Source organism: Barbus barbus (genome assembly GCF_936440315.1).
Source record: "Barbus barbus genome assembly, chromosome: 4".
NCBI lineage: Eukaryota > Metazoa > Chordata > Actinopteri > Cypriniformes > Cyprinidae > Barbus > Barbus barbus.
In genome coordinates, this window is record NC_136732.1 from 9,584,772 (window position 1) to 9,611,834 (window position 27,063).

The 27,063-nt window shown below is 36.7% G+C and overlaps 3 protein-coding genes across 4 annotated transcripts in view; 1 reads left to right on the top strand and 2 right to left on the bottom strand.

Moving 5' to 3' along the window:
• LOC306868855 (NACHT, LRR and PYD domains-containing protein 12-like) overlaps positions 1–27,063 on the bottom strand; it is a 140,156-nt gene that overhangs the window by 42,478 nt on the left and 70,615 nt on the right. The window lies entirely within an intron of this gene.
• On the top strand, positions 1,415–18,729 carry LOC306868859 (phosphoribosyl pyrophosphate synthase-associated protein 1-like). 2 transcript variants are annotated; one of them, XM_079415275.1, is made up of 12 exons: positions 1,415–1,725; positions 2,223–2,275; positions 3,518–3,584; positions 4,017–4,189; positions 4,465–4,580; positions 4,692–4,747; positions 5,129–5,274; positions 6,803–6,841; positions 12,977–13,047; positions 13,138–13,284; positions 16,044–16,216; positions 18,340–18,729. In XM_079415275.1, the coding sequence occupies exons 1-11, from the start codon at positions 1,643–1,645 to the stop codon at positions 16,200–16,202; spliced, it is 1,110 nt and encodes a 369-aa protein (XP_079271401.1). In that variant the 5' UTR covers positions 1,415–1,642; the 3' UTR covers positions 16,203–16,216; positions 18,340–18,729. The 2 variants fall into 2 exon arrangements, with proteins under 2 accessions (XP_079271401.1, XP_079271402.1); XM_079415276.1 differs by lacking the exon at positions 6,803–6,841.
• Positions 22,256–23,463, bottom strand: LOC306868860 (GTP-binding protein Rhes-like). The gene has a single exon (XM_079415277.1). It carries the CDS (start codon positions 23,329–23,331, stop codon positions 22,705–22,707), a length of 627 nt encoding a protein of 208 aa, XP_079271403.1. The 5' UTR covers positions 23,332–23,463; the 3' UTR covers positions 22,256–22,704.

Genomic DNA, 27,063 nt, shown 5'->3' on the forward strand with positions numbered 1-27,063 from the left:
TGCACAGAGCTGAACTATTTATAAGCACTGAATCAAATAAACTCCAAAGTCAAACCAGATGTGTGGCCTGAAACTCAGATTTGCATTTGTGGAGGAGATTCTGTTCGTCTCAGAATAGTGCCTGTGTCTCCAGTGGTACATGTTCAGACCACAAGAGGTTTGTTTACAAGAAATAAAGATTTACTACTGAAACTGTGTTATAATGTTCTTCAGCTTCACTGCTGGACAATAACCAATCATTTGTATCCTAAATAATTTTTTAACACTTTAGAATGGGGAACACATATTCACTATTAACTATGACTTTTGCCTCAAACTCTTCATTTACTGCGTATTAATAGCTTGTAAGGTAGTTGTTGTAATTGTTAAATTTAGGATTATGGGATGCAGAATATGGTCATGAAGAATACATAATTAATATGTGCTTAAGTACTAATAAACAACCAATATGCAAGCTAATAATTACCTACTGTAGTTAAAAATTATAGCTGAGAAGTTGTTCACCATACTGTTATTTTTTATTTTCTATATTTGACTAATTATGTGTTCTTTATGATTGGTCCATATATAATCCTACAAACGCTTGTGTATTAATAGATTTTATACAATGTAAAAACAGCCAGGTGTTAAAAGCCACTCTATCAGTTCTTCTCACCTGTGAAGTTTGTTTTTCTTGTGTTATTCTGCTCTAACAAACCTAGGCTGACTGTTTCTTGTTCATTCTTGACAACACATAAAAACGTCAAATTAGTGCAATAATGACAGAGCAGCCCTAAATTAAGATCGGTCCTGTATCAGATCAGTGCTTGCATGCTTGATTGAAATACATCATGTCACAATGCTGCAAACGCTGTAAAATCTCAGTTCAACATTATCTTTATTCTTATTTGAAGGGTTCTGATAACAGACATACGTGTTCAAATAAAAGACGTTACAAAAGAGTCACTTTTTTAATAAAAAGTGGGGGGGGGACACGTTATATGGATATAGTGGGCCTAAAGGAAGACGTCTTTTCCGGATTCAGGAGTATGTTGGAAATGAGAGAAAAAGATATGGAAATAGGAAAAAAGATGTCATTATTCATACAGCAAACTATAGTCTTTATAAAATAGGTAAGTGTGACAAATGTGGAGAATTAGAAACAGTGATGCATATTCTTATTGAGTGCTCTGCATATGAAAGGGAGATATTTCAATTAATACAAGAATCAGGATGGGTGGGAGTTGATAATATTTAGATATTAAAAGTATTGTTAGGAAACGGGTCAAGAGTGCATGAAATATTATTTAAATACCATACCTGAAAAACACAGGAACACAGGTTTATTTGTAATACCTTTTGTATTTCTTTCTTCCAAACCTATGCACACTCCAGACCAGTAGGTGGTGGTAATGCACCTTTTTCGTTGGTTGATGCTGTGATCTCCGGCTGTAGTGAGTCCTCAGCAGAAGAAATCGGCTGCTCGTTTGGAAACCACAGTAAACTTGAACAGCAGCAGCAGCAGGTTGACTTCTTCAATAGCTAATACATCATTCACATTCCCATATAAGACAGCGATAAAACCACGCGACTGTTTAGCATTAGACTTGTATACCTCTTACTTTTGTTGTGGACCGCTAGGTAACGTTATAGCTAGTTGATCATGAACGTGGCTAAAAGTGGTTATCGCGTTTTCTCTGCCAACTCCACGCCCGCGTGCACTGAACTCTCTAAGAAGATCACTGAGTGAGTATAGTGGCTCAGTATTGAACAAGGATCTTGATTTGAGATGATGAGCATGATGTTGTATGCATGTGCAGTGATGATTTTGGCCTGTAACGTTAGATCAGCAGAAAACACGACAGCCTGGCCTGGTTCTTCATGATGTTATTTTGATGTCGGAATAGTAAAAAAAAAACATAAATACTTCCGCCAGCTGCAGTAGTGCATACTATGTGGATTTGGACTGATAACTGTGGACGTGTGTTAAGTGTACTTAGTAAATGCAATGTTTTCTCCACATGAAGAGAGCAGGGAAACTGGTGAACAGTGGGCTATTCATCACATAAGCTGTGCATGTGACTGACTGCTCTTGGAAATAGCCTGCATTCATTGCAAATTGTGCCTGAAATAATACAATCTGTTTAATCAGGTTGTTATGCAGCTCTGTTTGAAAGTGATTTTCATGATAAGAAAGGTTTGGCATACCTGTGTTGATTTTCTGCTTGTGTTTGCTTGCTCAGGCGTCTTGGAGTTGAGCTGGGGAAATCTGTTGTTTACCAGGAGTCAAACAGAGGTGATCAATCAGGCTTTATTTACACACACACACACACACAAACGTTTTTGATATGCACCTAAATAGATGTGAAAATCTCGTTGTCATTACTGTAATCACTTCATTCTTGCAGTGTAATCAGTATCTGTCAGTAAAAGTCAGCACAATTCATAACAAGAATGTGTATTAAATCACACAACTTAATGGGTGTCATTTACTAATAATTATGTTATTTGTATGCACAGGAGAACTTCTTACAAAAAACCTCACCACATGAATCCGTACACACATGAATGTCTCGTTAACCTCGTTCTAATGTTAATGAATTTAGACTACTCTAAATGAGCGGCCATATAAGGGCTTTCTACACAGCCTTTACTTTACAGCCTGTTTCGTGGCTCTCAGTAAAAACGTGACGCTCTCTAAAGAGTCATCTGAAAGACATGCAGCTAGATTCTCAAATAATACCTAAAATGCTGTCCTAGAAACCAGTTCAAACAATAAACACCTTTAATACAGACCCAGATTACTGACCGCTGATTAGCCAGCTGTATGTACATGTATCTGAGAAACCTCACAGCTCAAGCTCTATTGCTGCTTTTCTTACGCTTTCACATATTTTTGGTCACTTTATTTCAAGGTCCAGTTCTCACTATTAATTCTGTTCGATTCAAGTTTATTTGTACAGCGCTTTTCACGATGCAAATCGTTGTGAAGCAGCTTTACAGAAAATGAAAGTTTCTACATTATATTTAGTAATAGCTTATCAGTGGTGGTTGATATCAAGATGATGTTCATAGGACAGAAATCTACGGTGAAAAATGCAATCAAACAGACGGTGAACACTATTAACAGCGATTATTATATGTTGTGATCAAACTTATAGCAAAATTTTGGTAGTTTTGCATGTTGTCTGAAGGTTGGCATCATCTGGGGTCTTCTGATTTTAGTCAATCTGAAGATATTGCAATTATGGTAATGTGTAATTATTTACATTTAATGTAATGGTGATTGATATATGTGATTAAATGGTATTAACAATGGTTAATAATGGAATGAAATGATGATAATTATTAAGGAGGTAAAGAAGAATCTTAATAATGGAGTAATGGTCTAAAATAAAATAGGCTTTGTTTCTTTTTTCCAAAATGGTTTCTTATTTTTATTTTGAGGTGAAAGTTTCCATTTCTTCATGAGGTTCACCCAAACAGGTTAGTGTCAATTTTGATGTGTTATTTTGATGTTTTTGCTTTTTTCTGACAGAAACCAGAGTTGAGATTAAAGAGTCTGTGAGAGGCCAAACGATCTTCATCATCCAAACCATTCCCAGGTAAGAGCGCCAGTGAGAGGATAGGAAATCAGCATGCTTATTAAATTCTAGTAAATTCAGACCGTTTAAACTTATTTGTGCCTGTGAATTTTTGCATAACGCTATAGCTTAATTGCTGTCTATAAATAGTATATAATCTATATATAGAGCTGTTTAGAGTTCATATATTCACCGTATACTTTCCATGATTTTTCACGAGCATCATTGTACATTAAATTATATTTTTAATGTGCACTTTATTGGCCAATTCTGACACCATTTGCCTTCCCTTATGTCTTTTGACTTTCTTTTTTCCCGTGGAATACAGAAGGTGCAAAGTGGAGTCTACAGGGCATCTTTGTGCTAAATTGCATGTCTCAGATTGCAGTTCTCAACAGGCTTTGAAGCTCTTTAGAACAATTATCTAAAGTCCATTTGTCTTGTGTCCGTCAGAGATGTTAACACTGCTATCATGGAGCTGCTGATTATGGCCTATGCACTGAAGACCTCCTGTGCCAAGAACATCATCGGCGTGATCCCGTACTTCCCCTACAGTAAACAGTGTAAGATGAGGAAGAGAGGATCTATAGTGTGCAAACTGCTCGCTTCCATGCTAGCCAGAGCAGGTAATGGCTGTCATGTTCCTACTTCTGTTTTCACAGTAACAGTCAAAAATGTGGTTGACTGCTTTTTCTTAACTCTCTGCTCCAAATGAAATATGTTATGTAAAATACATAATTTATATTTGTCGACATTGACTAATTCTTAGCATTTTAGCATTCAAAAAATAGATAAATGATGTCCAGTGTGTCTAAACCTTTTACTGATATGGTTATGTGTTACACCATTATGATCCAGAGTGTTATTTCTGCAGCTTTTAACAATTTGGAATGTTAACTAGGTCTGACTCATATAATCACCATGGATCTGCATCAGAAAGAGATCCAGGGCTTCTTTACTTTCCCTGTTGACAACCTGCGGGCTTCTCCATTCCTGCTGCAGTACATTCAGGAGGAGGTAGGCAGCATTTACAGCCATTAACTTCACTTTTTTTTTTTAAATATATAAAGGAGGAAAAAAAACAAATATAATATAATTTTCTGTTCTTCCCATTTCTATTTTGCATAGATTCCTGATTATAGAAACGCTATCATTGTAGCCAAATCCCCATCTGCTGCGAAAAGGTAACAGCTCCTGGAACTGTGTTGTATTTGTCATAGATAAAAGCAGGCATAGATGGAATTTGCTCACTTTAATTTTCATATTCTGATTTCAAGGGAAAATCTGGATGTGGATTTAAACGGTGCCTTTAAAGGCAATTTTCTCAATAAATAGTTTACATTTTTTTGCACCCTCAGATTCCAGATTTTCAAATAGTTGTATCTCGGACAAATATTGTCCTATCCTAAACCATACATCAATGGAAAGCTTATTTATTCAGCTTTCAGATGATGGATAAATCTCAATTTCAAAAAATCGACCCTTATGACTGGTTTTGTGATCCAGGGTCACATATAGTCAAGAGGATCATAAGGAATATCTCTGTATGTCTCCCCTCTCTTCAGGGCTCAGTCGTATGCAGAGCGCCTGCGTCTTGGTCTGGCCGTCATGCACGGAGAAGCACAGTGTTCAGAGTCCGACATGGCAGATGGGCGGCATTCTCCTCCATGTGTCCGCAACACCTTTGGTCATTCCGGCTTGGAGTTGCCATGTAAGAGTCACCACACTCTGAATCTGCAGGTTGTTGCTGCACATCTCAGCAGCTCCAACCCAGTGACTAAAGCATTAATGTTATTAAGAGGTTGAACCAGGTTATAAACACAAACTAGATCAGAAAGGCATTTTGTGTTGGCATTTCACCCCAAAAATCAAAAGTAAAAGTAGGTAGTTGTTTTTCACTAAGAAATGAAGTTTAATATTTATGGGACACTTTTTTTTATTTCAATCTCATCACTAATAAAAAAATACATATTAAACTATAACAAAAGTACAAAAACGAATGAACGAAAATGATTTACTGTCATAAAAATTGTATTTTTTGACAAAAAATGTTTATCCAAAGTAAATTTCCAAAAATATATTTATTTTTCCTTTTGATTTTGGGGTGAAAAAAACATGTTTTTGTAAGTTTTAGCTGAGTTCATACAACGAGCCTTTTAATTAAGGGTTCGATTGCAGCATTCAGCTTGCAAAATAGCTGATTCTGGAGATTAAGGAGATCAAGATAGGTCAAGAGGGTTTTTTTGTAAACCTTCCCCCATTCATTTATCACTGTCTCTAGATGTTTACAAAGACTTTGTCTCAAAACCTACTAAAACGAGCCACCTAGAGAGCTCTGAGTCTTCTCTGTTCTGTTCCAAACCTATTGAACAATCCAACAAATACTCAAAAGTGACAGGAATGATCAATCATGAAAGCACATTAATTGCATAATACCGGAACATTTCTCACTGACAGAAGACATATCAAAATGAAGTCTTAGTTTTAATTTAGTGGCATTTTGGCTCTGTCTAGTGGTCCAAATGTTTAGAGCGCAGCAACTTGCTTGCTTGGAGAAAAACAGTGCTCTACACTGTATGGTCTTGAGATTAAAAAAAAGAAAAATCTTTAAAAAATAGATCTGTCTGAAGCATGTGTATATATAGACCAACAATTAAAGCACTACACAAAACATGTTATTTCCTGTGACAAGAATTAGATTCCATGCCGAACAGTTTATTTCTGGTGTGTTTAGACACCAACCAAGTGAAATAGACGAATCAATCATCTAGGTTTTGAGACACAGTTATTATTTTAACTGTTCCATTAATTGTTCCAGATTTTAAGATTCTCACTTATGCTTTACCTTGAGCACACAGTTACCTCAGTATAGAAGGAAATTAAAATCATAAACACACATTGATGATATTTAGCATATTAATGTATGAGCAGGTCCTGGGTGATACGTGTCTTGGCCTTTGTCTACTCACACATTGCCTGAGAGCAGTTCAAGTAGCTCGATCTATATTTATGGTTTTTGTATGGTCTTTGACAATCCAGAAAAAACCCTCAATTTGCTCAATTTCAACGGACTAGATTCAGTGGAACTGAGAAATGTTTAAGAAAAGTTCAATATAAAGCTTGTAAAATGATTTCATCGGGGTTTGATAAGGATTGTTAAAGTCCTGGTTTCATGTCTGTATGTTCTATCATTTGTGTGTGGATTTTTGTTTAACGTGATGTTTATTTATTGGTAATAGGCAAACAACAAGCTCCGTTCCCAGGCATAGAGCTCCCAAGTATGACGGTTAACTCTATTTGCTACCGATCACAGCAGTGAACACGCTGAAATGGTTCCTATTGCATGCGTGCAGTGGCTGAGGTCTCTCAGTGTCTGTGATCCAGCACTCTGAAGCACTTTATTTTACCACGAGCAAACCCAGTTAGAGATATTTATTCTGTAAATATTTCTCGGTTATGACAAGAGCAGTTAAAATTATTATATTATTTTAATATAATTATAAACAATTATAAAGAGTAGGGGTGGTCGGTATGTCCAAAATATCACAATATAGTCCAGGTGATATGTGAAAATACTTTTTCATAAAAGCATGAAACTTGGTACACTTGTATAGTTTGCGGCCCTGAACAAAAACACCTTGTGGTTGCCAAGGCGACCATTTTGCTTTCCGCCCTAAACCAAATTATATATTTTGTGTCATATCTCCTAAACCAAACATAACACAGAAAAGGTGATGTCTACACCTATGTTTTGATGGTCAAGGAATACAATGAATAGGAATACAAAAGCATAAACTGTTCAGGTGAAGAGTTAATGGTGAAATCAATGTGAGAAGAAAGTCACAGTATCTGAGTATCACAGCATTTACAAAAGTCCATATTATGGCTATTATTTCTTTCTTTCTTAGTTAATTAACTAATATTTTATTCAATAATACATTAAAAGATTGTTTTCCAGAATGCTATCATGTTTTTCAGAGATATATAAAAAAAAAATCTCAGGTAACTGTATTTTTCCTTACCTCAGAGTCAGGTAAAATATACAATACAGCGCTCTAACATCACACGCAGACGGCAACACAATCAGGTGAACAGTTAATGGTTAATTCAGTGACTTTATGAGAAGGATTACAATTAAGTTTCAGAAGATGCAGAATGAAATTTCAAACATATTTCATGTAAACTTAATTTACAATCACTCTTTGGGGCCAGAGTTGTCTATTATGTTGTCCACAAGGGGGAAGCCAGAGTCCTGAATGCTGGCAGATACACGCAGGTGAATCGCTAATATTTGATGTAACGGGTGGAATAATATTTATGTGTAGGGTGTGGTGCGAGTGCAGGCCAGATGGTGACAAGCACAGGAGGGTTGCGGGTCCAGTAACCAAGACTATTTCGGCTCGGTCCAGTACACGCTGAGCAATGTAGCCAATCGCACTGCCACTGATTGACAGCTGTAGTGATTATATTAAAGGGAGCACTCTTTGCTTGCTTTCTGTATTTAATCTATTTACAATATAAATGAGTTTTGTCTACCTCATGTAGGAGATTTAATGCAGGTTCGGGTCCCAGTTTTTGTCAAATGGGTCGGATATGGGGTTAAATTAGTGTTGCTGTCAAATAACGTATCAGGTGTTCTGTTAATTACTGCGATTGTGGGAAGATCATTTCACCAGCCAGGAAAGGTGAATGAAAATGCCTCTCTATGATGTTACCACAAGGCATCGCTTACAGATCTCAGGCTTCTAGAGGGGATGCAGCTTTGTACGAGTGAGGAGGAAGTAGGAGGGTGCTGAACCTGTGGCTGTTCTTTACGCAAACATCAATGTCTTGAACTTGATGCAAGCCGCAATCGGGAGCCAGTGCAGGGAGATAAAGAGAGGTGTAAAGTTGGCCCTTTTGGGCTTCTGGAAGACCAGTCGTGCTGCTGCATTCTGAAACATTTGTCGAGGTTTGATTGCGCATGATGGAAGTCCAGTTAGAAGAGCATTGCAATAGTCCAGCCTAGAAATGACAAGGGCCTGGGCAAGAAGGGCCTGTTTGGAAAGGCCTGATCCTCCTGATGTAGTGTGCAATGCAAACTTGCATGATCGAGCTGTCTTTACAATATGGTCCTTGAAGGTCAGCTGGCCACCAAAGAATAATTTTTGATGAACCTAGCAGGATAATGAAATCATGCTGTAGAGTCGGAGTGGCAGGGAAAACGAGAAGCTCGGTCTTTGCCAGGTTGAACTGCAGGTGATGTTCTTTCATCCATGCCAAGATGTTTGCCAGGCAGCCTGAGAGCTGTGCAGCTTCTATTGGATTGTCTGGTTGAAATGAATGATAGAACTGTGTGTCATCAGCATAGCAATGGTAGGAGAGACCATGTATGATGCGTCCCAGTCATGTAGTGTATATGGAAAAGATAAGGGGTCCAAGAACTGATCCCTGAGGAAACCCTGTTGCCAGTTGATGTCCTTTGGATACCTCTCATCCCCAGGAAACCCTAAAAGACCTACCTGTGAGATAAAATTCAAACAAGTATTAAATTATATCCCACAGACAGAACTTTGGGAGAAGCTAGGATTCATACAAGGGTTAAGATTGTTTGAAGGAAGACATGCTAACATCGCTATTGAAGAACTGCTATACTGCCATCTTCAATAAATTCTTCTTCCCACAAACATTTTGGTCAAGCCTACTTAATTTTTAGTATTAGAGAAATCTAGTACATTGGTGAGCCACCCAAAAGACTGCTCAGCAAAAATACAGTAAAGATGGGGCATGGGGCAACTTTTTAGATTAAAAGGAGTAGTATGCACTGGCCGGTCTAGACATATATTGTCTTGACAAGAAGTAAAAGTGGATCAGAAAGTGTCAGTTGCTGTATTTACATCCAGAGATGAGAAATGGGTGGGTGAGGGGATGACACTTCAGAGGAAAGATGCTGCACATTGGTGGTGGTTGAGGAGATTCCCACTTCCATGTAAAGCGCTATAGAAATGTAAATAATTAATTAAAACAATCTTTTATTGTACTATTGAATAAAATATTAGTTAATTATCAAAGAAAGAAAAAAATTATAGCCATAATATGGACTATTGTAAATGCTGTGATACTGTGATGCTCAGATACTGTGATTTAAAAAAAAAATTCACATTGATTTCACCATTAACTCTTCACCTGAACAGTTTGTTTTTGTATATAGTATCATTGTAATCCTTGACCATCAAAACATAGGAGCAGACATCACCTTTTCTGTGTTATCATGTTTGGTTCAGGAGATGTGACAAAATATAACATTTAGTCATGGAAAGTAAAATGGTCGCCATGGCAACAACGAGGTGTTTTTGCGATGGCGTAATTTCTGAAAATGTTCAGGGCACTAACCTGTACAATTGTACCAAGTTTCATGCGTTTATGAAAAAGTGAACATTATCTCAAATTTTGCACAGATCACCTGCACTAATACAGTTATTTTTTTTTTATATTATGCTAACAGTCACATTTCTATATAATATTTTCAATATAAATTTTGTATTTAATAACCATGTCCTAATGAAAATTTTTGCGCAACCCCCTAATTTACTATTTTACAAATGAAAGGTGCTTCATCTTATACATTAAAATACATAAATTAGTTAATTCAATAAAACACAGTGACTCTAAATTTGATACATTTTAAATCACTAGAAGCCATTGTAAAATAGCCGATAAAAGCACACACAATGGCATAAATATATCGACCGATGTACCGCCCAGCCTAATAATTTTGACCTAATAATGGTAACAAAAAACGAATTAAGCTTCAGAGTGCTTCAGTCGAACAGAACTAAGAAGCCTCAAATGAAGTGCTTATTTTCAAGTTCCATGTAATTACCATTGTTCAGAAATGGAACCATGGAATGTCTGTCTGAGAGAAATGCCTTTATTTGTGATCCAGGCTCATCTTGCCAATCAACACTCCATGCCTGCTTATGAAAAATCCCTAGACTAGAGGTTTTAAATGCTAGTCTTTTAGCTGCTTGTAACCAAGGACCCTGCATCGTCCTGGAAACACATGACCTTAAAAAAATAAATAGAGGAAGGTGTTCACTGAAAGTTCATAGAGGTTTAGATGCAGTGTTAATTTAAAAAAGTGAATGCTTTTTGTTCATATAAGCTTGTAGAAGTACACAGAAAAACCAAAACAAAGCAGTTTTTAGAAAACTTTAAATATTTATTGTCATACATAAATACTGTTGTTGGCACTTGTTGGGGTCGTTCACACTGGACATCATCTTGCATTTATTTTTTTGTATTATTGATAATCTACAGTATGTAGACAAGGCACTACACAGACGTCAGCCATTCATATACATTGTCTGGTGCCATGAGCACCACATTTTGTAGTAGTGATGCACCAAAATTATTACTATTGTTATTATTATTATAATTTATAAATACATATTTTTACTATTTATTTAGTATTTAATACATATTTATTTGTTATTTTCATTAAGTTATTTATTTAGTTTTTGTTTTTACTAAAACATTGAATTTTTCATTTAGTTGAAAACCAAAGTCAAAAATTAAGTTGTAGTAATTAAATATGGATACAGTTTGGTAATTAAATTTTAGTAATTCATTTTTTAATTAATTAATTATTTATTTATTTTTAAAAATCTGTTCAGGGTGTAGTAGTCTCAGATTAAAATTAAATCTGTTGTAGTTCACTAGTTCCTTAGAAACTTGATATTTTTAGCCGAACAAATGTTAAATATTGCAGCTCTACCATCATTTTTGATAATCTCTGCTGACGTTTACTTGTTGTTTGTCCACGTTCTGAACTTTTGGTCAGTGATTTCTGCTTTTTAAATTTATTTTGGCTGAAACTGAATAGATTTTTGTTTGCTGCAGTATCCAGCATTATCAGACAGCAGATCATTGTCTTTATTGGTAGCATTTATGTCACTTCTCATTTGCATAAAGATAATCTCTGCCATGTGACTAATCACTGCAGGAGAATTACGTCATCGTTATCATGCGTATTGGCTGATGACACAAGCCTGTCATCTTCACTCTTATAAAAGCTCTGCAAATAAATGTCACTTGTAAAACATTTACTATAATATAATGAAAAATTTGTCATTTAAATATTGCAAAATCCAAAATGTAATATATATTTGATTGTCTGTGGAGAATGATTAGGGCTGGGTGATAAGGCAAAAAAGAGAGAAAAAATCAAATCTCATTTTGTCCATCAGACCAATACAAGATTACTATTTAAATGTTGTTTTTTTTTTAACTACAGCATGGTTCAAGTAACATTGTCTTTATGATCTGGTTAAAGAAAGCTCTATTCCAAGTGCAGCACACGTGAAGTGGTCAACATGGTGTAAATGTAAAACAAATTCACTTCTTAAATATCTTTGCAGAAAAGATGCATGAAATATGCAAATATTGCAAAAGCTGGTTTTAAAAACATCCTGCAGGTATGTTAAGAAATAATGTAAAATAAGAAATATCCTTCATATTAACCAAAATGTAGACATGCAGTTTTAGAGTTCAACTCAAAAAGGCAATTCAAATTCCAAACGACTAAAAGTATAACCTATTTGCACCTATATACTATAGCTCTTTTTAAGTCAAGAACCTGTCCTCTGTGAACGATGCCTTTCAAAGATACTATTTTAAAGTTTTACAGAACAGCGACTCCTTAAAGCAGTGATCTATTGAGTATGATTAGGAGAGAAGGTCTGTGAGCCTCATTAACCTGTAAAACTGAAGGTATACATGTAGAAAAGCATTGTGGTTCGTGCTCTTAATGAAAGGCATGTGTTGAAGGCATGCATTACTCCTATAACCCCCTTGTATTCTTAATCGACCCACCAGTCGTCCTCTCTCTCGTGATTACTTGGATCAGTGTGTGTTTTGGCTGTGTTCCTGTGTCCTTCCTCTGGATGAATGACATTAGCCGTTCTTGACCACTCCTGAATTACAGCGATGTCCTGGAGTCTGTCATGTTGGCTCAAGGACAGATTGATTGATTGTGTAGTTTCCTGCACTGACTCTTAGTGTAAAACCTCTAGATGTTCGCCTCTATGATTGGGTATATTGGGGACCAAGAGATGATCATTTTGATTTCTGCATGGCATGAGTTTTTCATTCGTATTTGGATTGAATTGTAGGTGGGGTAAAATGGGAAGCGTTCTCCAAAAAATAAGCTAGTGTTATGTGTAATTGGGTCCATGCAGGACTTTTCAAATGATTAAATTATACTTGTGTATATGGGTTGGTTGGGTCATTGCCTAAACTTCTAGGCCATTGCATAAACTTGAACCCATCTTACCCAATCTACTCTAATGATGGAATGTGATTGATTGGCCTCTTGGTCTACAGACAATTTCCTGAAATCATTTGAAAAACTAGTTGATGTTTGTCTTTTATAGTAATGATGGCCAAGGAGAAACCACCAATCACTGTTGTCGGAGATGTTGGAGGCCGCATCGCCATCATTGTTGTAAGAAATGCGTATTTTTAGACTAGGTATCAGTGTGACAGTAATTTTTGATTGACGGGATGAGCAGTACATGTTGTTTCTGCCCTGTAGGATGACATTATTGATGATGTGGAGGACTTTGTGGCAACAGCTGAGATTCTGAAGGAGAGAGGAGCTTATAAGATCTACATCATGGCCACCCACGGCCTCTTGTCTGCAGACGCCCCGCGCCTCATCGAGGAGTCCGCCATAGACGAAGTGAGTCTTTCAGCTTGTTTATAATGCACGTCCATTGAGAAGTGAATAGCTCATTCTAATTCTCCAAAAAAAAGAAAAGATTTTATTGTAATGAAAGTTGTACATGCTTTTACTGTCTACATGCTTCATGCATTTTCTGAAAAATTAAAACTGTTATGATTTCATTAGGTTGTGTTCACACTTGGCGTCTTTTTTGAAGCTGCCAGTGCCTGTTTTACATTATAATCCTGTTTTCAAAAAAGTCCTGAGCGCTTTTTAAAACACCGCCGCCGGCGTCTTTTTCTGCAGCTTAGAGCATCTTTTCAAGTTTAAAAATTTAAACTCTTCTGAAAAAAATGCCCTATGTCAAGTGCCTTTTCACAGCTGATCAATGACAAGCGAGTGGCGAGTCATTTCCATAACAAGAAAAACAACAAGAAAAATGGAGAAGATAGCCCGTAGATAGATGGTACTAGTTTCGCACGAAACTCTATTGCCGCTTTTCCACTGCGTGGTATGACTCGGCTCGGCACGGTTCAGAACGGCATGGCATGGCTCAGTTCGGCTCGGTTTGCTTTTCCGCTGCAGTTTAACTGCAGTTTAAAAATTGCTTTAGAGTGAGCGGGATTATTCACGCGGCCACTTTAAAGCGGAACTAAACTGCAGCGGAAAAGCAAACCGAGCCGAACTGAGCCATGCCATGCCGTTCTGAACCGTGCCAAGTTGTACCACGCAGTGGAAAAGCGCCATTGGAACCTCGGCCGAGGTGGTACTAAAAAAAGTACCAGGTACTGTACCCAGTGGAAAACCCCCCAAAAGTGAACCGTACCATGCCATATCATGCAGTGGAAAAGCGCACATATGGCGCAAACCGTGCATCATCCAACCGGAGCTCCTGGACTAAATTGTTGTAAGCACCATACGGTTTCCTTCCCCGTATAATGCCGCACACCCACAATTGTAATTGTGAGCCGACATTACCCTCCCGTTAACTTCAAAAGCCAACGCAAGAGCCAGCTTTTTACTCTTTCTCAACATTTCTGCTGCTCACAACACTGGGCTACTGTTGCATCTGTTGTTATAGCAACAAAAGAAGCCCTCTGTTGCTATTTGTTACCAAAAAGCTGCCAGCATTTTATTTGACTTAAAAAGCGCTCTTTGTCAACTTCGTCAAAAAAGACGCCAAGTGTGAACAAGCCCTTATAGTACAGAATGGTTTAAATAATGTGACTTTAGTGACAGTTAGATTTTGCAAGGCTCTAACCAATCATAACCGTGTATTTAGGAATGGGGAAACATTGTGAAACTGTCATTCAAAGATATTATTGACTATTAGGATTAGGGATGCACGATATTATCGGACCAATAACCGGCCAATAATGGCTTTAAATGTAAATATCGGTATCGGCCCGATATGAGAAATTATGCCCATTTGTCTTTCCGACAAGAGGAATACATTAACTCGCATGTGCTCAGGGTGTGCTAGCGATTAGATCACGTCAGCATTGTGGCTCATTCTTGAAGCAAAGTTTTGCCTTAATGTTGATTTGGATTCACTGATTTAGATCGCTGCATTTAAACCTAGAACGCACGTACAGAATGACGTGTTCGTTGTATGACAGAGTATACCGTAATAGCACGTGCAGGTCCTAATGCCCGTTTGTAGCTAGTTTTAATTTCATAGGGGGCGCTGTTGGCCTATTTCTAATAAAATTAAAGCAAAATACACACACTATGTAGACTGTTTCTGATTAAATAAAGCAGTAATTGATGCCATAAAATCATGAGTATGTTTTGATTTAAAGGTCAGAAGTTATAGCTTACATGAACAAAAAAAATAAAAATCACAAACATGACACAAATTAAATAATTTTTTCTGTACTGATTTATTCAATGTGATTTATGATATATTTTTTAAACAAATTATGAGCTCTGAAAGATGTTCAGATTTTTTACAACTCTTTTGCTTTAGACCATTTACAAATGTTAAATCATAAAATAAAATGTTAAGGTTACCACTGCATCTTCTGAAAAAATTTTATAAAAATAAATGCAGTGATTAATTTATAGTTTATTTATAGTTATTTTCAAATCTTCAATGTACTGTCATTATAAAATAACTTTATTATTGTTTATTTAATTCTAACAAATAAGTTCGTTTAAACTAACCAAAATAAAAAATAATTAGATATCGGTATCGGCCAAAATGAGTTGACAATTATCGGCATATCGGCAAAAATCCAATATCGTGCATCCCTAATTAGGATGCTTATGGAGGTCCCTGAATTGGGAAAAGAAGGTCATTCTTCAAAAAAGTTCAGCTGTAAAGCCCTGTTCACACCAAGAACGATAACTATAAAGATAACGATATAAGCGTCCACACCAGCGAACGATATCGTCTGCCTATTCTAAGCGCACGCTAGTCTGCAGCTTTACATTCTCGAGCTCCTTGTAGCAGGATGGATTCTGATTGGATGTCAATGTTTGTTGAAAATTATTCCAACGATATTGTTTCTCTGTGCCTTTATCGTTATAGCTGTGGTGTGGACCCAGCTATTCTTTAATATTGAGAACGATTTTTAGAACTATATCTTTATCGTTATCTTTATAGTTATCGTCGTTGGTGTGCAAGGGCCTTAACTCTTAATAGACAGGAGCCATTATTTCCTGATAAGCTAGAAGTCCATTAGCTGTTTAATTAGCATTAAATATTGGTGTGAATAAGTGTATTAAATGATGGAGCATGACCAAATGTTTGGGATATCTTTATGGTCTTTCAGGTGGTGGTGACCAACACTGTCCCTCATGAGGTGCAAAAGCTGCAGTGTCCTAAGATCAAGACTGTGGATGTCAGTATGATCCTGGCCGAGGCGATCCGACGCATTCACAACGGGGAGTCCATGGCCTACCTGTTCCGTAATATCACAGTAGACGACTAGCCAACAAACAGATGGTGAGGTGTAGAGTTTAGGGAAATACTTCCCCTCTCACACAATTGAGAGGTGTGCCACCACAGTTCCGCATTCCCAACCGAACAAACACTGCAATCACCTTCATTTCCCAAACAAACACATTTTACTCTGCAAAAAATTTAACTAAACTTCCATTGCCAAATTATATAGTTGAAGTCTAAAATAAATGAAGATTTACTCAAACATTTGCCAGTATGCAGATATGAACGTAGATATGAAATGATGCAAATAACATAATTTATGCAAGTGTTCACTTACCTTTTCACTTGATTTTTTTAACCTTTAAGTGATACTCTGCATTAAAATCAGCAGTTTTAGATTTACTGGTAAAACTTTACAATAATGTCCCATTGGTTAACATTAGTTAACACATTAACTAGCAACGAGCAATTAATTTGTTGCAGTATTTATTAATCTTTTTAACATTAACAAATCAAAATACGGTTCATTGTTAGTTCATATTAACTTTAATAACTTTATATTTTAATAATATATTAGTAAATGTTGAAATTACTATTAATAACTCTTTCCCCGGCAGAATTTTTGAACATTTTCACTAAAATTTCATGATCGCTAGAATATTTTTTTGTATGAATATCTGTACATGCAATGCATAAAAATAAAGAACAGAGCCTCTTCTTTTTAAACATTCTAGCTTCAAGCGTTCTTTTTTTATTTTTTATTAACACGTGTCATAAAAAGCAACATTTTGTGCAAAAAGCTAATAACATTTTATTTTTATCAAGTACTACACCTGGATCATATTCAGTAAAATTATCAAAGCATTGATGCAATAGATGGCTTCCATCAACACCCCTAAAGCTTCACAGTCCTTTGCCTCTTCCTGGATCGACATTTTCATGCTGTAATGTTGTTGATGATTGCATTATTTTTCATATGCATATGCTTGCATATAAGATCGCTTCTTCTTTGTCTGCATATTTGATCGGGAGATTCTGGACTCAATCAGGAGATGCGTTATAGCGCCCCCAGTGTATAACAGTGACAATTTGAAAACCCAGAAAATTCCACGTTTGGTGGGGAAAGAGTTAATGTATTAGAAGTAATTATTATATATTTTTTATTGTTAGTTAACTAATGCAGTTAACTATGGAGCTTTATTGTAAAGTGTTACCTTTCTACTGTTATGGAAAACTGATGATTTCACTGCTTACCAGTATTTCTGGTTTATTTTGGTTTCATTGTACCATAGCTCCTTCAAAATGAAAGGGATAGTTCGCCCAAAAGTAAAATATTTCATATTTATTCATTTCATTTTGTTCTAAACGTGTATGACGTTTTATCTGTCGTAAAAGCACCAAAAACAAACCATCCTTGTTTGCTAATATTATAAGAGTTTCCAGTATATTCTTTAAAATATTCCTGTTTTTTCCATTTGAGAGTCAAAGTCATACAGGATTGGAGTGTGACTTTTCTGCTTATTAATAGTTAGTAAGGTAGTTGTTATTGGGTAGGATTAGGAATGCAGAATATGTGCTTTATAAGTACTAATAAACAGCCAATATGATAATAATAGGTATGCTATAAGCTACTTGTTAATAGAGAGAATTGGTCCATATACTAAAGTGTTACCTTTTTTAAATTTTTGGGTGAACTATCCCTTAATATCTATGGTGCACATTAAGGAACCAAAATATAGTATGTTACAGAAAATGCGGGTTTCTGAGTGGTTTTGGGTCGGAATATTTACTCCAAACGACAAACAAACGAGCTCTAAATGAACCAAGTACTGTGAATACATCTCTGTACTCCTACATAGCAAAACTAAGGGAGCAAAAATGGCATGTTCCTCAGTTTCAGTGCATTTCATTTGTGTGCTGTAATGTTAAGATCTGTATTGCCTGGTGTAGAATGGATTTTTCTTAAACCATATTAGTAATAGGCCAGTTATATACTGCAGATACGTTTAGCATTAACTAAATGCAGTATACTGTGAGCACTTGGCTTGTTAGCAGTGACATCCACCCAATCAGATAAAACCATTTAGCTTTTGCTTCCTGATTAAATCTTAGAGGAGGTTGGCGCAGGATTGTAAAACCGAATGGTAAGCTGATAACCATAATGCATGAGTTTTGTGTGTCAGGTTGACCGGGATCACAGATGGACGGAGAAAACATGCACCAGCACTGCCCCCGCACGTCCCTGTACTTCCTCTGTGTGCATTTGTCTCTGCCATCGAGCCGTCATTCAGTGTTCCTTTGAAGCACAGCTACACTTCTTTCTTTTAAAGTTGTCTTCCACTTCTTTGTGTTCCTCAATTGTACGTCGACTAGCCGTTTACCAGTGCCTCACTCTGTGAGAGCGAGTGTGGTTGCTATGGCAACCTTATTCAGAGCTGTTCTAGCTATATTTTTGCAGTATAGTGCAAATATGGTCCAACCTTATGGAGAACATACAGTTTTGCTACAGTGTATTGTATTTGCTGTTGCTTTGCAATCTTATTTTTGTAAATAAACACAAGTGATTTGCTTCATGCTGCTCAGGTGTATCTTTATTGAAAAAATACAAGGGGATGTTATGTATTTTGAAAATCTCCATCAGGATTTGATGTCATCAGTGGTCTTCATTTTTAGAGGATGAGTTGGTAAAAGACCCTTTACTTGCTCTATACTCCTCAGGATTGTTCACATGACACTGAGGAGCTTAGACCAAGTCAAGGGACTCAAACAAAGCTCTGTGTCTCCTGGTTTTTTGTTTTTGTTTAATAATTAGAATATTTAGCATTGACATTATATATTTGACTGTTCCCATTGCTATAATGCATCTGAACTTTTTTAAATGTGGGTTAGAAAATGTATTTATGAAACAAAGCGACATATTTGTACTAGGCGAGTGTGAAATTACTGTGGATAAAAAAAAATTATACTCTGAACACGAAGTGGATTTACACAATTTGAGAAAGTCCCTGCTCTCCCCTACATAAATTAATTTAAATCATTAAAAAAAAAAAATTCATTTAATTTGAAACATCTTAATGGTTTTACAGTTTTACTTTTCTTGAAGTGAAACGCCACCCAGACATGTTCAACCGAAAATGAAAATGTCTTTTACTTTCCCTTTCTTTTTTTTTCTTCTGTGAAGCATAAAATCTATATTTTGAGAATGTTTCTTGTTTCTGCAGTGGAATTAAAAGGCCATCAAAATGATTTGGCTACCAACATTCTACCGAAATATCAATATTTATATTCTACGGAAAACAAAGTCATGAGAATGAGTAAATGATGACAGAATTGAACATTTTAAACCGATTTAGTGAGCTTCACCCCACAGAGATCATTACAGAACTGTTTAAAAATCAAATATTACCCTTTTATTGATGGCTAGATATAGCTTTGTCAAGGATCTTTACATCTCAAAAGAACAATGAAAGTTGTGCAAAGATAAAAACCCATACCTCCAATTGTTCTCCAGCTGTAGCCGAGCTAAACCTCACCTTATCTGTGAAACAAAGCTGTGTTGAGAGAGCAGCACTTATCGGTGTGAGGATGGCTGTAGGTCAGAGCCGATGAACAGACAGCTGTGTGTTTAAACACGACTTAAAGAGGAACTAGACATGCAGCATTTAGAGGACACTTCCCGCTTTTGGCCTCAGGAAACAATACACCTTGTATCTACCGTTTGTATGAAAGGGGAAATATTCACGGTTTGTGTGTATAAATGGCTAACTGTATTTTAGTGCATAGACATTTTGTGAAACTTTGTTGAAAAGTTGTTCCAAACCTACATAACTGACTCGAAAAGAGATGATTTACTTGTTTCAGTGCAATCAAGATAAATGGTTCATTTAGAAAAGATTAAAAATCAAAATAAAAGTAGTTCATATGACTTGTCTTCTGTGAAATAATACAGTAGCCTTCTGTGAGAAACAATGAAATACCACAATTAAAATGTTTTCATTACATTTTCACTTACTGCATTGGAATATTTCACTTGTTTTAAGAACAGAAAAGTGTAGAAAGTGAAATAGAAAAAAAAAAAACTTCAATTCAAGAAAGTCAATGAAAACGAGCCTTACGAATAGTTCACCCAAAAATAAAAATTTGCTGAAAATTACCATCCGAGATATAGATGAGTTTGTTTCTTCATTGGAACAGATTTTGAGAAATGTAGCATTACATTACTTGCTCTACAGTGCATGGGTGCCGTCAGAATGAGAGTCCAAACAACTGATAAAAAACATCACAGTAATCCACAACACTCCAGTCCATCAATTGTAGCCGTGTGAAGCAGAGAGCTATGTGTTTATAAGAAACACATGTATCATTAAGGCATTTTAACGTAATATTTAAACCGTCGCTCCTGGCAAAAATATAATAGTCCATAATAGCCCCTATTGTTCTCTCATATCAAAGTTTAGAACAGTTTTGGACTGTTTTTGCTTACAAACGCTGCTTGATCTGTGAATATTTCTCTCCTCATTCAGACGAGACGACTTTTTCAACGAAAACAATATTATGGATTAGCGACTATAGTATTTTTGCTGTAAGCAATGGTCTGGAAAAAAATCGATTTGCTTATCGTAAACGTGCATCTTTGGAGTGGTGTGGATTAATGTGATGTTTTTATCAGCTGTTTGGTTCTCATTCTGACGGCACCCATTCACTGCAGAGGATCCATTGGTAAGCAAGTGATGTAATGCTAGATTTCTCCAAATCTGTTCCGATAAAGAAACAAGCTCATCTACATCCCTTTAGTTTGAAAATATTAGAATCAGAAAGGGCCAACAAGTGTACTTCCTACACCAGTTAAGGAAGTTCAACCTGCCACAGGAGCTGCTCGGCTGTCGTTGAGTCTGTCCTGTGCGTCATTCGTGCCTCCCTGCCCAAACCTCAAGATCTTTACACCTCCAGAGTGAGAAAAAGGGCTGAGAATTTACTTTAGACCCCAGACACCCAGCCCACTTTCTCTTTCTGCTGTTGCCCTCCTGCTGGTGCTACACTGAGCACCAGCACAACCAGACATATGTATATAGTTTTTCTCTCAGGCAGTATTCAGTCTGAACAAACAAAACACTCTTGGTTTGTATTTTATGGCCATTATTATAGAGAATACTTAATGTGGTAACCCAGATGTCACTTTCAGTGCTGTAATGCTGCAGATATTTAGTGCAAAGTTATATGATCCTGTTGTAGTTATATGCTGCATACACAACATGCATAAAATGGGCCCTACATTTTCATTCAATAGGTCATTAACTGACTGTTTTAGGAACTAGTTGACATCCTGTTGTGTGCGTAAAGAACAATGAGCCATTGTTAAACACAGCACACATTTCCTGTTACTTTATTGTCACTATTCACTTCATATTATAGCAGGTGAAGTGAGAAGCTTCAAGTCAGTCGATGCACCACAAGATGGCAATATTTGACAATTCCTGTAGGATCCTCACTGCATACTTGCGAACATGCAATTTAAGCTGTGGCAGCCACTAGATGTTTTATTGCTCCTTGGATTTTAGGACTGATCAAATTTGATAATTATGAGAGAGATCTGGACACAATTTGACAACACTTCTAATTAGCTATTTGGAAATGATTAGACAAATGTCAAATTTATTAGTGCATTTATAGTTAATAATATTTTAAAAGTATTTATTTTAAATAGATTAGCATACTATCAATAGGTACACATTTATTTACATGTGAAGAGTGCCTTAAAGGAGCATACCTAAAATGTACTTTTTTGAAGAGGTACCGCCCTAGTGAGAGCATTTGTATTATAAACTATTGAAATCAGTACACAAAGTCAGATCAAACTGTGGTCAAATTTTTGTTTTGGCTCTCCTGTAAAGTTGGCGAAATTTACCACTTACGCCCTTCTGGTTCTCACCCCTCGATTTGTCATTCCATAGGTCTGAAGTCTTTCAAGTCTTTTCTGAACTCTTTGAAGTCATTACACACACACGCCACGCATATATATATATATATTAATTATCTTAAGAGAAGCCAGAAAGCATTTGAGGTGCCATTAGTTTTCTTTTTCTTTTATTTTTTCCTATACATGTTACAGCAAATCAAAAAGGTAAAAAAAAAAAAAAGACACCTGTGCATTATATGAGTTTTCGAGAGAATAAAAGTGCATGTGCACAGTGCCAAACATTTTGAAATATAGACAAGTTGACTTCAATACTTGGTGCAATGATTTGTAAACCAAAAAATGTCTTACAGTCAAATTTTTAAATAAGAACTCAAAACATTCAAGACATTCTTTGCACAAATGCAACAGTTCATTGTCCTTTGATCTTTCTCCCATTTGTCATCATTGTCCATTTTCCCTCATGACTGCGGAGGATGCTGATTTTGGAGCAGGATTAGGGGAAGTTTCGCTGTGTAACAAAACCATATTTTCATTCCTTCAAAGAGCCTTCCGCATCTTTGCTTTGCTTCAACATTGGCATTGAGAAGCAACTCGACCCTTTCCGTTCTCCATAATCTTTTTCTTGCCAGCTTTAGGAGACGGAACAGCTGTTGGTCTTGTTCATGGGCGGCCGAAGACTCATGTCCTTGGGAAAGGTCTCTCTGCGACGGCGCAAAGCCGGGCTGAGACAGCTGGGGAGGTTTGCTTGCTGGAGCAGCTCCTTGAACACCTCCATCACGTTTTCGTTTTCTTTAGCCGAGGCCTCCAGAAAACAGTTGTTCCAGTCCAGTTCCACCTTCACCAGAACATCGTCCGCCGATACCCTTCGTTCTTGCATTCGGTCTTTTTTGTTGCCCACCACCACAATAGGTGTGAACTTGTCCTCTTTGACCTCCAGGATTTCCTCACGCAGTCTCTTGACAGCTGCTAGAGATTCAGGGTCATCCACGGAGTAGACCAGGGCAAATGCATCTCCATTCTGGATGGAGAGCTTCCGCATGGCTGGGAAGGAGTAGCTGCCGCTTGTGTCCATGATGTTAATGGTCACTTTGACTCCAGCCACCTCATACTCCTTGCTGTGGAGCTCCTCCACCGTGCGCCGATGTTTGGGGTCAAAGCTGTCTTGTAGGAAACGTTTAATCAGGGCTGTTTTTCCCACACCTGCTGCTCCCATGAACACCAAGCGCACCTCTGTCTTTTCCTTCACTGCTAGAGACATGATCCCAATCCCAAATCCAAACTCTCTACTGTATTTAAGTCTGCAGCTTCCAGTAAAGGCTTCAAACTTCTCAATTTTTGATTGTAGCTGTCTCAGAGCGTGTGAAATGTCGAATGGTAAGCTGTTGCAGTTGCATCTGTGATTTGTGTGTTCTCATGCCCTATTTATGGCCTTTCTCAATTGCAGGGATTCCATGCCCTCTTCAGAGCTCAGCCAATCAGCTCGCAGCAGCATCTCCTGTTGTTAAACCACTGGCCAATCACGAGACACTATGCATATGAGATACAAGCACTTGCTGTTGAAGGAGAGGAGAGCTGGCAGATGTGTTTTGCGCCTTGAATAAGCTGGGTGTTTTAGAAAAAAATGTGTGAATTTAATATCCAAAGAGCTTGGATTCACATTTTGCCAGTTTTTGTGTTTGCATGTGCAATTGAAAGTATTAGTGTGACTAGTTCAGCAGTAGTTCGTCAGATTCTCTGATACTATATGACAAATATGTGTTATTGATATCATATATAAATTCATCATTGCAGCAGATTTAGCCTGAAGTAACACAAACAGCAGTAGCATGCACACTATATTTGTTCCAACACTGGCATCATGGGTGTTTTTCTTTCCATGCTGGCTTTCAAGATACCGTGTTTTGATGTACTAGAATGTATCCTTCAAGAAGAAGGCAATCTTCTTCTGGAAGTGTACAGTTGTTACCAATAGAGTATTTCAAATCTGTCATGTACATGATTCGATTTTGGATGCTTGCTATGTTTTCGAATAGAAACAATATTGTATTGCTGAGAGCATTTTCTCAGTTTTTCAAGGAGAAAGCCAGTTACTTGGATTGTAAGTGGAGGAGGTGCATGGCTTTATTTTCTCTGTTGAAGTAAAATGTAAAAATAATAAAAAAAATGCATTAGTGCATTTGCGCAATGCACAATTTAGATCACACTAATTTGAAAAGACAGAAGCACTGTATGGATTGTTGGCATTAGAATTGTTAAGAGCAGCATATAACCATTACCTGTGGTAATTTCACTGGTTTACTCTCCCCACCCCCAACACTGATGTGCTCGAATGTGCGACTCAGCTGACACTCAAGAAGCTGTGGGTTCTTTCATGTGTCTCGGCCTCAGATGCTGGAATACCACTGAAAATCCTTTCATTAAAGATCGATTCAGAGCATGTAATATAACATGAAAAGCTCCATTGTGGTAACATTGTCTATTTTCTATATATTGTCATACTTTTTCTCATGTACGCTGCAGTTTCTCTCAGTTGTACTATTATTGGCTGTAAGGCTGATGCATACGTTATTTACTTTTAAAGGATGATGATTTTTATTTTTAGAGAAAATCTTATAAAGCAATAAGTCTTGAAAGGCCATGCATTACAGTGATGTTTAAATAATGGTAAAATAAAGAAGCATACATGTACAGTATATAATGTATAATGTTTAATTATGTTCATTCTGTATTTAAATTATTAATATTAATAATCAAAATATAATTGCCTAGCTCTGATGTCAACAGGTGCCAAACAACATATAAATTGCATGAAGTTGCAATTTTGTTTTTATTATTATTTTAAATACGTCTAATCTAATCAGAATGTACTTATATCTATTTTCAAGTTTCTTTAAGATTCCTGTAAAATCTTTTCATTATTAAGAGACAAAAGATGAGTAAATGATTGAAATAAGATTATATAATATGATTTAGTCTTAAACAAGTAGATTTATCCACATTTACATTTATTCATTTAGCTGACGCTTTTATCCAAAGCGACTTACAATTGCTATACATGTCAGAGGTCGCACACCTCTGGAGCAACTAGGGGTTAAGTGTCTTGCTCAGGGACACATTGGTGTCTCACAGTGGATTCGAACCCGGGTCTCTCACACCAAAGGCATGTGTTTTATCCACTCCGCCATCACCACCCCAGATGACAATTATTTTGAATATCTCAGTGAGATCTTTGAAAACCATTCTATTGAGTTTCCTCTCATGCCTGTATCATTTTCTGTTCAAGTAGAGCATATCTGTTCATGAAGCATATGTGTAGTGGGGAAATGCACAAATTTAAGTGACCTTGCATATGAAATGTGCATGCTTGCACAAAATTTGCATGTTAATTATGCTTTTTATAAAAACATGTACATATGTTCTGGGGTTTGGATCCATAATTCAAATGAGTCTCAGTCAGAGGTTCAGGCAACAGCTGATGGTATTGTGAATAATGAAAGGGTTGCTTTAAGGTGAACAGCTCTTTCTCCACTCACTGATCAGTAATTTACTCATTAGATGCGCAAGGACGAGACCTTCTGAAGGATAATGTACTGCATGGAGGTGTGTTTGTGAAGTATGTGATGTGTGTTTGTAGAGACTTAAAATTTATGTTTAAAGACTCCAACAGTAATACTGTTTCTACCCAGACAGACTGAGGACTGACCGGTCTCCCAATATCAGGTTTTATTTTTATGTGATATTTTTGGTAATACTTGATTTTAAGGCGTCCTTTCGTGTTACTTACTATCATAATAACAATAAAGTATACATAATTACATGCAAGTAACCCTAACCATATAGTACATGTATTAATATTACTCAATACTTAAATGTATTATTACACTAACAAGGACACCTTAAAATAAAGTGTAACCATATTTTCTTTAATAATGCATTTTATACATAATGGAGTAAATGAACCATGACAGAAGACACAATGTACTGCTTTTCTTTCAGCATACAGGGTCAAATGTGAGTAGCTTCATGTTTCAAAGCTTGTTTGTTGCCTGGATATGATTCTTCAAAAGATCCTATTCCTGTTCCCCATCTTTTATATTTACCATCGGCAGTGCTGACTGTGGATGTAGCTGAAAGACGCTCTTCAGCTGAAATGACACATCTGACCCAGACGTATCGCTGTGATGTGTCACCCACTTGCATCTGCATTTTATTATTCAGGAGAAGTTAACAATCATAGAGCAGTAGTGAGAAGTGTTTCAATGTGCAGCAGTAGCCAATTCAGCTCAATGGCACACTTATTTTGAATGTTCGTATAGTTGTTCGTATTTCAGAAGAATTTTCCATTCATGTTTTACAAAGGGTCTTTAAAAAAATAGTTCAATAACTCAGCCAAGCAGCTCAAAAATGTATCACATAAGAAACACTGATTTGAAGTTAAAGGGGACATAGCACATACCCCTGGTTTCACAAACAAGGTTTAGGCCTAATCCCAGACTAATATGTAAGTCTGAGCTGTGTCAACTTAAAGAAACTTGCACTAACTGATCTTAAAATATGTCAGTGCCTTTGTTTTGTCTCAAGATACATCAGTATTGTTTTTTTCAAAGGCATGTTTATAAAAAGTACTTAAAGGTGCTGCAGTCCAAATTCAAAATATTGGAGAGGGTTTTTTTCACTATCCCCTCCTCCTCAGACTTGACGTATTAATGACACCAACAGGAACGAGCGCACATGATGATGAATGATATGAAATATGCTGTGTTTTCCGCCAACTGGCAACCCAAGGTACTGAAATACAACTGTAGCATTGTTTTTTCAAATAAATGTTAACTTGGCATGTTTCTTAAATATCTGCAAACATATTATGGTATTGTTATGCTTTAGTAGAGTCAACAATTTACATACAGCACCTTTAAATGTCCTAATTGAACTATTTCCTAATCCTGGTTTAATCTAAGCCATGTCTGTGAAACCAGGCCATATAGTTTCT

Coding starts and splice junctions, on each gene's coding strand:
- LOC306868859 (XM_079415275.1), top strand. CDS start 1,643: ATGAACGTGGCTAAAAGTGGTTATCGCGTTTTCTCTGCCAACTCCACG. Junction 3,585..4,016: donor ATCATCCAAACCATTCCCAG/GTAAGAGCGCCA, acceptor TGTGTCCGTCAG/AGATGTTAACACTGCTATCA. Junction 4,748..5,128: donor TCCCCATCTGCTGCGAAAAG/GTAACAGCTCCT, acceptor CCCTCTCTTCAG/GGCTCAGTCGTATGCAGAGC.
- LOC306868860 (XM_079415277.1), bottom strand. CDS start 23,331: ATGTCTCTAGCAGTGAAGGAAAAGACAGAGGTGCGCTTGGTGTTCATG.